Here is a 13,962-nt window from a genome sequence, read left to right as displayed (position 1 = left end):
GTAAAATCACTCATGCGCTGAGAAAAAATAAAAATAAAAAACCTTCTACCTCACTAACCTGAGATTTCAAGCCCTTCTGAATGCAATTCAATTATGGGACTAGATACAAATTGCAAAAATGAATTGTTAAAAATTGAAACCTAGGCTGAGCACTTTTGAGAGGCCGAGGTAGGCAGATCACATGAAGTCAGGAGTTTGAGACCAGCCTGGCCAACATGGTGGAATGCTGTCTCTACTAAAAACGTAAAGATTAGCCAGGCATGGTGGCGCACACTTGTAATCCCAGCTACTCAGGAGGCTGGGACATAAGAATCACTTGAACCCGGGATGCAGAGGTTGCAGTAAGCCAAGATTGTGCCACTGTACTCCAGCCTGGGCAACAGAGTGAGACTCTGTCTCAAAAAACAAACCTCTCCCAAAAAACTGAAACATAAAAAGTCACGAAAACTTTAAAAACAAACTATACAAGGGTAAAAACACTTTACAGAAATATTAAAAGATTTTTTTTTTGTTTTATTATTATCCCCTTACAAGCAGAAAAAAAAATGTTGCTAAGGCATATTGAGAAAATTCTATTAGTGGAATTTACATCAGAATGTTAAAATACTATTTCCTATAGCTATCCCTTAAAAATATATCCTCAAACACACTATGACATTTCTTCTTTAAAACAAAACTCCAAATAAAAATTCCTGTCATACTACAAAAAAATAGAAATATATATAGATAATTTTTTAATGAGAAATGGTTGAAAAGTAAAATAAGAACAATGAAATAGAAAAGCACATTATAGACCTTGTAATTGTTGCTGGAAAATGGGCACATTATAATATCAACTTGTAATGGCTATTAGTGATTTAATCTATCCAATTCAGGATAACTTTATATAACACTAACAATGAAATGAGTCCCAAGAGTTTTTTTACTATACCACCTATACACTCTGAAGTCACTAAAATAAATTTTAATATTTGCTTCTTTCAAGTACACTAGTAATTAAATTGTCAGATATAAGCTTTATATCAGACTTTCTTTAATCATTATCTGTCCCTCAATATGAACTTACTTTCATCAGAATGCTAAAACTAAATTTCTGCCAGTAACAAATTCTTGAATTTTAACCACCTTAAATTTTTGAAATATTCCAGGTCTTGAAATTCATTGGAAAATCAATAAGTAACAAAACTCCCAGCCACAATGATAAGGCTACCAAATGTATACTTTTCATCGGTATTTTTATAGGACTTAAAAATTCTAAAAACAAAGAATCACCTGTCTGCCAGGATGGAGCCCTGAATTGTGGTAAAAGAGTAGTTCCTGAAGCAGCAGCCTGAGCAGTTCGAGATTCAGCAGTAGACAGAAAATTCATCACTGAAGACTCTTTAGTGTTACTGCTGGCACTGTTTACACTAGTATCAAATATTCCAGAAAGACCTACATTTGAAGAAAATATATCCCAAAGTAAATATATATATATATATATATATATATATATGTATGTATGTATGTATGTATGTACTTATATAAAATTATATTCCTGACTCTAAAATTTCTGAAAATTGAGGCCAAAACATTCTACAATCCTAAATGGCTTTATTTTGAAATAGTAAACATGATTTAACCAAGCATATTTATAATTTAAAATCTCCAAAGATGCATGGAAGAAGATCTTTTAATTCATTAATTATATAAATACTCCCTGTTGGTAAAAATCAAAGCTTTGGCTGGGTGCGGTGGCTCACGCCTATAATTCCAGCACTTGGAGAGGCTGAGATGGATGGATCACAAGGTCAGCAATTCAAGACCGGCCTGGCCAATATGGTGAACCCTGACTCTATCAAAAAATACAAAAATTAGCCAGGTGTGGTAGGGCCCCTATAGTCCCAGCTACTCAGGAGGCTGAAGCAGGAGAATCACTTGAACCCAAGAGGCAGAGGTTGCAGTGAGCTGGGCAACAGAGCGAGACTCCATCTCAAAAACAAAACAAAACAAAACCAAAGCTTTTACTCTCATTTTCATTTTAACATTTCCCATGACATGATTATGTCCTACACATTCAGAACCCAACACATGAAAATGGTTTTTCTTCTTATTCACTAAATGTACCCAGATTCATAATGTATTTCACAAGAGAATTGTTACCAGTAGGTTGAGGTGTGGGAGCATATCCAGGAAGCTGGTGAGAGGCTGCAAAACTCTGTCTCTGAAGGAGATCTGTTTCAGAATGTGAGGGATGTCCTTCTTCATAGCTTAAACTAGAAAACATTGAAAATCAGTGTGACCAAAATACACAGTCCAAACCATGTGATAAAAAACTTCTAGAAGAACAACTATAAAAGTAGTAGAAACTTTTGACCAACCTCCTGACCTATAGATCAGTGGATCAAACACAGTCTGACAATATTGTCACAATGGAGAAAATATATTTAAGATGCATTAGGAAGAAAAATAATACACAGTATTTTCCTTAATTCAACTCTAACTCAAGCAAGAGTCTTTTTACTGGGAGAGGGAACATGGTACAGCAGAAAAAGCAATATCCTGGACAACACAGAGCTGAATTCATTGTCCAGGCTCTACTTCTGGCTTACAGTGTAATTTAAATAAGTGACTCAATTATTGTTGGACTACTTTCATCTGTATAAAAAAAGGATCAGATGAGGCTGGGTGCGGTGGCTCACGCCTGTAATTCCAGCACTTTAGGAGGCCAAGGCGGGTGGATCACAAGGTCAGGAGTTCAAGACCAGCTTGGCCAAGATGGTGAAACTCCATCTCTATTAAAAATACAAAAATCAGCCGCCTGTAATCCCAGCTACTCAGGAGGCTGAGGCAGGACAATTGCTCCAACCCAGCAGGCGGAGGTTGCAGTGAGCCAAGATCGCACGACTGCACTCTAGCCTAGTGACAGAACGAGACTCTGTCTCAAAAGAAAAAGAAAAAGGACCAGATGAAATAACCTCCACAACCTTTCTAATTCTAATATCCTATGAAATAACAGATAATTCAAATAAAATAATTAATATTATTTCTCAATAACTCATTGAGAAAATTTCAAGCTCAAACATTTGGAGAGTAGTCCAAAACAAGATTTACCCCCCATCTCCTTGGAAAGGAAAGGCCATGTTTTTATTTTGAATATTTTAAACCCATAGGAAAAACCAAAAGTACAATGAACACCCATATACCTGTCCCTTAAGATTCAACAACTATTAAGATTTTGTAACATCATTAATTTTTCTCTATACACACATACCCACTTCTCTTTTTTTGCTAAATAACTTGGAGATATCATCAGTTGCATCTCATAGGAATAAGGACATTCTTATATAACTAGATATTATTATTAGACTTAAACACATTTAGCATTAGTTCAATAACCATGTAATATATAGGTCATATTCCAGTTTCCCCAATTGTTGCCAAATGTCTAAAAGTTTTAAGCTCTTTTTAACTAGGATCCAATCAAAATTCAATAACTTCATTTGGTTATGTCTCTAACTTAATATCAGTGCCTTCTCCCAACCCCTAATCTCAAATTCCTTGACTTTTTGAAGAATCCAGGACAGCTAAATCATAAGATATCCCAAATTCTAGATTTGTCTTTTTTTCTTTCCTTTTTTTTTTAAGAGACAGAGTCGCTGTCGCCCAGGCTGCAGTGCAGCAGCAGGATCATAGCTCATTGTACCTCCAACTTCTGGGCTAAAGCAATCATCCTGCCTCAGCCTCCAGAGTAGCTGGAACTACAGGCATGAGCCACCACACCTGGCCTACTGTATACTACTTATTGTATCACATGCGGAGGCACACAATGTCAGTCTGTCTCATTACTGATGAATCCCGAGCTTGAAGTGGTTAAGGTAGTGTATCCTTATTAACAACAGCAACATAGCCAGCCGGGTGTGGTGGCTCATGCCTGTAATCCAAGAACTTTGGGAGGCTGAGGCGGGCAGATCACTTGATGTCAGAAGTTCAAGATCAGCCTGGCCAACATGGCAAAACCCTGCCTCTACTAAAAATACAAAAATTAGCTGGGCATGGTGGCACAGGCCTGTAATTCCACCTACTCTGGAGGCTGAGGCACAAGAATTGCTTGAACCCAGGGGGCAGAGGTTGCAGTGAACTGAGATTGCACCATTGCACTCCAGCCTGGGTGACAGAGAGAGACTCTGTCTCTAAAAAAATTAAAAAATCAGCACTGTATCAACATTCCAGCAGTTTTACAACTTTGTCAGTACTTGATCTTTTCAGTCTTCTTAATTTTAGCCGTTCTAGGTGGGTTCAGTGGAGTCCCATTATGGCTTAATATGCATTTCTTTGATAACATATGAGGAGGTATATCTTTCTCTATGCTTGTAAGGCTATTCTTTTAGCTTCTCTTGTGAAGTTTATTCAAATCTTTAGCCCTTTTAAAAGATCTAGGTTGTCAGGCCAGACACAGTGGCTCACACCTATAATCCCAGCACTTTGGAAGGCCGAGGCAGGTGGATCACGAGCTCAGGAGATTGAGACCATACTGGCTAACAAGGTAAAACTGTCTCTACTAAAAATACAAAAACTTAGCCGGGTGTGGTGGCACAAGCATGTAATCCCAGCTACTTAGGAGGCTGAAACAGGAGAATCACTTGAACCCAGGAGGCAGAGGTTGTAGTGAGCTGAGATCATGCCACACTGTACTCCAGCCTGGGCAACAAAGTGAGACTCTGTCTTAAAAAAAAAAAAAAAAAAAAGATCTAGGCCGGGCGCGGTGGCTCAAGCCTGTAATCCCAGCTCTTTGGGAGGCTGAGACGGCTGGATCACGAGGTCAAGAGATCGAGACCATCCTGGTCAACATGGTGAAACCCTGTCTCTACTAAAAATACAAAAAATTAGCTGGGCATGGTGGCGTGTGCCTGTAATCCCAGCTACTCAGGAGGCTGAGGCAGGAGAATTGCCTGAACCCAGGAGGCAGAGGTTGCGGTGAGCCAAGATCGCGCCATTGCACTCCAGCCTAGGTTGTCATCAATTTAATTACTGGGTATATATCCCAAAGGAAACAAGTCATTCTACCAAAAAGACATTTACTTGCATGTTCATTGTCGCATTATTCATAATAGCAAACACATAGAATCATGCCCACCACAGTTGACTGGATAAAGAAAATGTGGTACACAGACATCTTAGAATACCAAAGAACCATTAAAAAAAAAAAAAAATCATGTCCTTTGCAGCAATATGGATGCTGCTGGAGGCTGTAATCCTAATCAAATTAATGCAGGAACAGAAAACCAAATACCACATGTTCTCACTAATAAGTGAGAGCTAGACACTGGGTACTCGGACATAAAGATGGCAAAACAAAAACAGAAACAAAAACAAAAACTGGGGGCTACTGTAGGAGGGAAGAAGGGGGATAAGGACTGGAAAACGAACCGTCAGGTACTGTGCTTAGTATCCAGGTGACAGGATCTTTTGTATTCCAAACTTCAGCATCATGCAGTATACCCAGGTAACAAACCTGCACATGTACCCCTGAATCTAAAATAAAAGTTGAAAATAGGCCGGGTGCAGTGGCTCAAGCCTGTAATCCCAGCACTTTGGGAGGCCAAGGCGGGTGGATCACGAGGTCAAGAGATCGAGACCATCCTGGTCAACATGGTGAAACCCCCTCTCTACTAAAAATACAAAAAATTAGCTGGGCATGGTGGCGCGTGCCTGTAATCCCAGCTACTCAGGAGGCTGAGGCAGGAGAATTGCTTGAACCCAGGAGGCGGAGGTTGCGGTGAGCCGAGATCGCGCCATTGCACTCCAGCCTGGGTAACAAGAGCGAAAACTCCGCCTCAAAAAAAAAAAAAAAGTTGAAAATAAAAATCAAACCTGATTGTTTCCCTTCTTTACATATCCTGGATCTACATTCATTGTCAAATATGTGTATTGGTAGTACTTTCTCCCAGTCTATTGGCTTGCCTTTTCATTCTCTTTCATTTTCCAGTGTCTTTATTTATTTATTTATTCCTTTTTTTTTTTTTTTTTTTGAGACAAGATCTCACTCCGGTCGCCCAACCTGGAGTGCAGGGGCATGATCACGGCTCACTGTAGCCTCAATTTCCCAGGTTCAGGTGATTCTCTCACCTCAGCCTCTTAAGTAGCTGGGACTATAGACATACGCCGCCACCACTGGTGAACTTTTTGTAGAGACAAGGTTTGTCCATGTTGCCCAGGCTGGTCTGGAACTCCTAGACTCAAGCAAGCAATCTGCCCACCTTGGCCTCCCAAAGTGCTGGGATTACAGGTGTGAGCCACCACGTCCCGCCTCCAGTGTCTTTAAATTAAGGTTTTAATTTTGCTCATTGTGAATTATCAATATTTTTTGTTTTATAGTTAGTGCTTTTGGTGTCCTAAGAAATCTTCACCAACCCAAAGTCACTAATACACTGTGTTTTCTTTTATAAGTTTTAATGTTTTGGTCTATGACTAATTTTGAGATGTGTCTGCATGTATGGTGTGAGGTAAAGTTCAAGGTTCAAATCTTAAATATTTTTGCTGTTTAAAAATTAGGTATAATTTGCACAGGTAGAATTCACCTTTTCTTTTTATTGGTTTATTTTTCCTTTTTTTAAAAATTAAGACGGAGTCTTGTTCTGTTGCCCAAACTGGAGTACAGTGGTGTAATCTTGGCTCACTGCAACCTCTGCCTCCCGGGTTCAAGCAATTCTTCTGCTTCCATCTCCTGAGTAGCTAGGATGACAGGTGTGTGCTGCCACACCTGGCTAATTTTGTTATTTTTAGTAGAGATGGGGTTTTACCATATTGGCTAGGCTGGTCTCTAATTCTTGACCTCATGATCTGCCTGCCTCGACCTTCCAAAGTACTAGGATTACAGGTATGAGGCACTGCAATTGGCCAGAATTCACCTTTTCTGGTGCTTTTTTATTGTTGTTGTTGTTGTTTTTTGAGACAGAGTCTCACTCTGTAACTCAGGCTGGAATGCAGTGGCATGACCTCGGCTTACTGCAGTCTCCACCTCCTGGGTTCAAGTGATTCTCCTGCCTCAGCTTCCCAAGTAGCTGGGACAACAGGCTTGCACCATCACATCCAGCTAATTTTTAGTATTTTAGTAGAGACAGGCTTTCACCACATTGTCCAGGATGGTCTTTAACTCCTAACCTCATGATCTGCCCGCCTTGGTCTCCCAAAGTGCTGGGATTACAGGCGTGAGCCACTGCACCCCGTCTTTTTTTTTTTTTTTTGAGATGGAGTCTCACTCTGTCACCCAAGCTGTAATGTAGTGGCAGCAATCTCAGCTCACCATAACCTCTGCCTGCTAGGTACAAGCAATTCTCCTGTAATCCCGAGTAGCTGGGATTACAGGCGCGTGCCACTGCGCTCAGCTAACTTCTTTTGTATTTTTAGTTAGAGATGGGGTTTTGTTTTGCCATGTTGGCCAGGCTGGTCTTGAACTCCTGACCTCGGGTGATCTGCCCACCTTGGCCTCCCAAAGTGCTGGGATTACAGGCATGAGCCACCATGCCCGGCCTTCTAGTGCATGTTTTGATACCTGCATAAACACCACCAAAATCAAGGGAGAAAACATCTTCATCACCACAAGATTCCCCCTGCCTCTGTGTAGTGAACCCATCCTACCATCAAGACCCCTGATCTATTTTCTGCCTCTGTGATTTTGCCTTTTCCAAAATGCCATATAAATTGAATCATTTAATATGTAATCTTTGTATCTGGCCTTTTACTTAGTGTAACACCTTTGAGATTCATCTATGTTGTTATTTCTATCAGTGATTGATTCCTTTTTATTGCTGAGCAGCATTCCATTGCATGGATATACCACAGGTTGGTTTTTTTTTTTTTTTTTTAAATTTTTTATTGGATTTTAGGTTTTGGGGTACATGGGCAGAGCATGCAAGACAGTTGCGTAGGTACACACATGGCAGTGTGCTTTGCTTCCCTTCTCCCCTGGTTTGTTTTTTTAAACCTTCTTACCAGTTGAGAGACATTTGGGGTAATCATGACTATAGCTGCTATACACATGTGCATTGTGTGAACGTAAGCTTATAGGAAGATGGCTGAGTTATACAGTAGCAGATGTTTAACTATGATTAACCTTATGTTTTCCAGAGTGGCTATAACATTTTACATTCCCCCCAATAATGTATGACTAGTGATCCTGCCTCCAAGTGGGCCTTAGGTATTGTTAGTTTGTAAGTTGTTTCTTTCTTTTTTTTTTTTTTAATTAGCCATTCTAATTGATGTGCAATATCTCACCATCGGCCATGTAGAAATCTTTAGTAAAAGTATCTACTGAAATCTTTTGCCCATTTTTATTGGGTTGTTTCCTATTATTGAGTTTTGAGAGTTGCTTATATATTCTGGAGCAAATTCTTGGCCAGAGGTTTTGCAAATATTTTCTCCCACCCAGTGACTTTCATTTCATAACAGTATCTTTGGAAGGGTGAAAGTTCTAAATTTTGATCAGTTTTAAATTTATCTATTGTACTTTTGGTGTTGTACCTAAGAAATCTTTGCCTAATTTAAGATCTTAAAGATTTTCTGTTGTGTTTTCTTCTGGAAGTTTTATAGTATCAACTTTTCCATTTAGGGCTGTAATCCATTTGGAGTTAATCAATAAACCATGTATTTGGGGTTCTATTTCTTGACTATAGAGTTACATTTACCAATATCTGTTCATATAAATTGATCTACAAATAATTATATTTTTATGCAAGTGTATTTCTAGTGTCTTCAATTCAGTAATGCAAATCTCCCAAATTTGTTCTTTTTCAAAATTGTTTTGCTGTGCTAAGTATTTTCACATACATATGAGTTAGCTTGTTGATTTCTACAACAACAAAAAAACTGCATTGAATCTAAACATCAATTTGGGAAAAATTACCATCTTAAAAAGTACTGAATCTTTTAAGTCACGAATATGGTATAGCTATCTGTTTCTGTTCTTTATCTCAACAACCTTTGGTAGTGTTTGGTGTATAATTCTTACATGTATTTTGTTAAATTTATCCCTAAGTATCTTTTACTATTATGTTCTAAATGTTTTTGTAAAAATAACAAATTTGGAATACAATTCTCATACCATAAAGGTAACCCTTTTAAAGTATGCTAATGAGTGGTTTTTAGAATATTCAGACTTCTACAACTTTCAGAATCTAATTTTAGAATATTTTAATCACACCCCAAATAAACATGTATCCATGAGGAACTGGTCCCATTTCCCTCCTCTCCTCAACCCCTGACAATCACTGATCTACCTTCTGTCTCCATGGATTTGCCTGTTCAAAACAGTTCACAAAAACAGAACCATACTACATGTGGCCTTTTATGACTAGCTTCTTTCACTAAGTAAGTTTTCAAGGTTCACCCATTACAACATGGATATATCAGTACCTCATTCCTTTTTAGGGCTGAATATTCCGTTGTATAGATATACCACATTTTGTTTATCCCTTCATCAGCTAATGAACATTTAGGTTGCTTCTAATTATTATGACAATACTATGAATATGCATATACAAGTTTTTGTGTTGATGTATATTTTAATTTCTCTTGGGTATATATACCCAGGAGTGAAATTGCTGAGTCAAATGACAACTCCATGTTTACCATTTTGAGAAATGGCCAAACTGTTTTCCAAAGTAGCTATACCATTTTACATTTCCACCACCAATGTATAAGTTATAATTTCTCAACATCCTCATCAATATTTATTATCTGTATTTCTCATTATCTATAATAGACATCCTAATAGGTGTGGAGTGGTTCTGATTTGCATTTACCTCATGATGACTAATAATGTAGAGCATCTTTGCATGTGCTTACTGAACACTTGCATCTTCTTTGGACAAGTGTCTGTTCACATGCTTTGCTCATAGTTTAACTGGGTTATCTATCTTTTTATTATTAAAGTATAAGAGTTCTTTAAATATGCTGGGTACAAGTGCTTGATAAATCTATGATTTTTAACACTGTTTTCCATTCATCGGTTATCTTTTCACTTTCTGATGGTATCATGTACAGCACAAAAATTTTTAATTTTGAAGTCCAATTTATTTTTTCCTCTATCACTCATGCTTTTGATAGCTTACCTAAGAAATAACTCATAATCCAAGGTCATGAAGAATTATGTCCATGTTTTCTCTAAGAGTCTTTTAGTTTTAGCTTTTACGTTTAAGACTGTTGACACATTTCAAATTAATTATTTTATATGGATGGTGTGAGATAGGAGTCCAGCTTAATTCTTTTGCTACTCACTTAAATTATAATGTGAAATCCCCTAATACAAAAACCCAATGCCTGTTATTTTCAAAATACTCTTATGATGGTATATGATTTTAAAATTTTCATAGCAATCATTCTCTATATTAAAACAGGCTACATGTGTATTTCCTTACTCTGGCTGACACAGCCCAGAAGCAATGATACTCCAGCAGCAGAAAACATACCTAGTACCCAGACTGGTTTCTCAGACCATTCTCCAAGAAAAAGGAACCAAGGTTCCCTGGAGAAATGGCTGATTCTAGTACTGGGGCAGGCAATTACAGGATGAGTCTGGAGCATCTTGTAGTACCAGAAAGTAAGAAAGTGCTAAAAAGAAAGGGGGCAGGGAGGAAGGGGAAAAAAAATAGAGAAATGACTTTTATGTCAAAGGAACACATAAGCTAATTCAGAGTTTCCAGTGACCAAAGCAGGAACATTTTGAGCAACAAAATAGTACTGGATTGTAACCCAATGTATAAAATATATATCCATGGGTCCATACTGATAATTGAATGATTGAATAAGTAGAGAGGAAAAGACAAATCTCCCTTGAAGAATTCCTAATAATTTATGTAGATTCTCTACCCTGAAGGTGGGAGACCATAACTCCCCACTCAGGTGTGGACTGCACACAATGATGCCTTTCCAAAGAGTATAGTATTGAAACGGGAAAAAAGAGTAACTTTACAATGTAGAAACCTGACAAGTAAGTATCAAACAGGTGATAAAGGCCTATATCAGTAGCGATAAATCATGTTGATAGTTATGTACCACTGATATGATGTGATGAAAGTGACACTTTACCCCTGTGGTCTCCGTCCCCAAAACTGGTAACACCAGTCTAATCACAAAAAGAAAAAACATTAGTCGAATTCCAAAAGAGGGGCATCCTACAAAATACTCATCCAGTACTTCTGAAAATTGTGAAGGTCATCAAAAGCCAAGTAAAAGGAGGCTAAGGCAGGAGGATTGCTTGATACCAGACTGAGCAACACAGCAATACTTAGTCTCTAAAACACTTTAAAAATTTGCCAGGCATGGTGGTGCTTGCCTGTAGTCCCAGCTACACATTTCGGCCCAAGAGTTCATGGGTGATCATGCCAGTGAACTCTAGCCTGGATGGCAGCACAAGACTCTGTCTCTTAAAGAAAAACGACAACAAACAAACAAAAAAATCCAACAACAAAAACAACAAACTAAGTTGGAGAAACTCACAGACAAGAGGAGACAGAAAAAGACATTAAGTAAATCTATGGAAATCTGAATAAACCATAGGCTTTAGTTAATAATAATGTATTAATACTGGTTCAGGAGAACATCATTCTCAGCAAACTGACACAAGAACAGAAAATGAAACACTGCATATTCTCACTCATAGGCGGGTGATGAAAAATGAGAACACATGGACACAGAGAGGGGAGTACTAAAGACTGGGGTCTATTGGGGGGAAAAGGGGAGGGCCAGTGGGAGGGGGAGGTGGGGAGGGATAGCCTGGGGAGAAATGCCAAATGTGGGTGAAGGGGAGAAAGCAAACAAAACACACTGCCATGTGTGTACCTATGCAACTGTATTGCATGCTCTGCACATGTACCCCAAAACCTAAAATGCAATAAAAAAATAAAAATATAAAAAAAAAAAATACTGGTTCATTAACAAATGTCCCATACCAATGTAAGATGATAATAATACAGAAAACTAGGTGAGGGGGTGGATGGTAACTCTATACTACGTTCCTGATTTTTCTGTAAATCTAAAACAGTTCTCAAAAATTTAGTCTACAATTTTAAAAAATATAAGCCATGCTAAATCTAAACACAACTTTCTAAGAGTTAGAATAATTATTGACCTAATTTATAAATATCAGGGGTTTTCAGGGGGAAGAAGGTGTTCCTTATAAATCTTTGCTAACTCGAATCACTTTTTGAACAGGCAAGAAATTATCCTAACTAACTGGTTTCCTTGCCTCTGCTTCTGCCCCTCCTTCCCCTCATCCTCAGCCTGAGTTGTTCTCTAAAAAAGGTAAAGTCAAATCATGAAAAACTTTCCAGTGGCTTCCCACCTCACAAGTAAAAGCCATAACTTCTTACAAAGTTCTCAAGGCACTGCATGATCTAGTTGCTGCTCCCTTATACCTCTGACTTTAGCTCCTATTTTTTACTTCAGCCACATGGGTCTCTTGCCTCATCCCTCAAACTCACAAGGCTGGTTCACTTCCTTATTTCCCTTTAGGTCTCTGCTTAAATTTCACCTCACCTGTGCTGTTAAAGCTATTCTCTTTTATAATAAAAGGCCTTTTACTGTTTTTAACAGAAGTTCAAGTTCTCTCATGACATAATTTAGTTAGTATGGAAAGAGGGTCATAATCTAGTGTTAAGGGAAAAAAGCAAGTTGCTACATATTATATCCTTTACATCTTAAATAAACAAATAAAGAAGTGAGACAGCTGGGCATGGTGGCTCATGCCTGTAATCCCAGCACTTTGGGAGGGAGGCCAAGGTGGGTGGATTGCTTGAGGTCAAGAGTTTGAGACCAGCCTGACCAACATGGAGAAACCACATCTCTCCTAAAAATACAAAATTAGCCAGGCATGATGGTGCAGCTACTCAGGAGGCTGAGGCAGGAGAATTGCTTGAACCTAGGAAGCGGAGGTTGTGGTGAGATGAGATTGCGTCATTGCACTCCAGCCTGGGCAACAAGAGCAAAACTCCATCTCAAAAAAAAAAAAAAAAAATCATATTCATCCAACCTTAGTGATGATTGGTAATTTTTCATGAACTGCATAACACTATCAAACATGAAGGTGGTTTCTAGATAAGCCTTGCTGACATGCATGTATTCAATCTCTTACGGTTGGCCCATCTCCATATACCATATAATAATGTTTCTAAAAAATCTGTATGCTTTATGGTTTTAAAATCAATTTCAGAAGGTATTAACCCTGATAATCTGATATTCACAGGTCTGTCAAGATTGTTTATTTTTTAAATGAAAGCCAGGATTTGTTTTTTATAATCCTAAATGGGAAAAGCATGCCTCAAAACATGGTCTTGATTTCTAATTCCTATGTTTGGAGCAGTATAGACTCTTCTTTTAATATATGTACATTTACATAAGATAGGACCTACTGTGTGTGGCCTGGCATAGCCCTTCTTAATCCCCAAACCCTGGACAGGCGGGGTAGGGAAAGAAATAAGGAACTTTTACCATCACCCTACATACTCCAAGTACTACCTCAGCTAAATCCTAGAGACAAATGAACCAAATCTCAATCTTCATGTTCCCAGCCTAGCATAAAACAAATCTTCCATCTCCTCCCCACACACTGTTGAGTAAGGTATGAAACTGAGGACAAGGAGGGTTAGAATTTTGGAAAGGGAAGTATCTTTTTTCAGCCACTAATAATTTCCTCAAAAAAACAAAACAGCCAGCTGTAGTGGCTCACACCTATAACCCCAGCACTTTGGGAGGCCAAGACTGCAGGATTGTTTGAGGCCAGGAATTCAAGATCAGCCTGGGGGCAACATAATGAGACCCCATCTCTACAAAAAATAATTCACTGGGCATAGTGGTACCTGTGGTCCCAGCTATTCAGGGCGTTAAGGTAGGAGGATCGCCTGAGCCCAGCAGGTCAAGGCTGCAGTGAGCCATGATCAGGCCACTGCACTTCAGCTTGGGCAAAAGAGCAAGATTATCTCAAAA

At 38.6% G+C, this 13,962-nt stretch overlaps 1 protein-coding gene across 5 annotated transcripts in view; it reads right to left on the bottom strand.

The window, feature by feature from the left end:
* Window positions 1-13,962, bottom strand: part of QSER1 (glutamine and serine rich 1) — an 89,895-nt gene that overhangs the window by 47,463 nt on the left and 28,470 nt on the right. For 3 of the 5 annotated variants that reach the window (XM_035262307.3, XM_035262306.3, XM_035262309.3), the window contains exons 2-3: window positions 2,143-2,255; window positions 1,273-1,434 (exon numbers count right to left, since the gene is read on the bottom strand). In XM_035262307.3, coding sequence (XP_035118198.3) covers window positions 1,273-1,434; window positions 2,143-2,255 — 275 coding nt within the window. The remainder of the gene's footprint in view (window positions 1-1,272; window positions 1,435-2,142; window positions 2,256-13,962) is intronic. The other 2 variants (XM_054240737.2, XM_035262308.3) reach the window with 1 other exon arrangement.

This window comes from Callithrix jacchus, chromosome 10 (assembly GCF_049354715.1).
Source record: "Callithrix jacchus isolate 240 chromosome 10, calJac240_pri, whole genome shotgun sequence".
Taxonomy (NCBI): Eukaryota; Metazoa; Chordata; class Mammalia; order Primates; family Cebidae; genus Callithrix; species Callithrix jacchus.
Note: the sequence above shows the minus strand (reverse complement) of the source record. Positions and strands in the feature narration are given on the sequence as shown.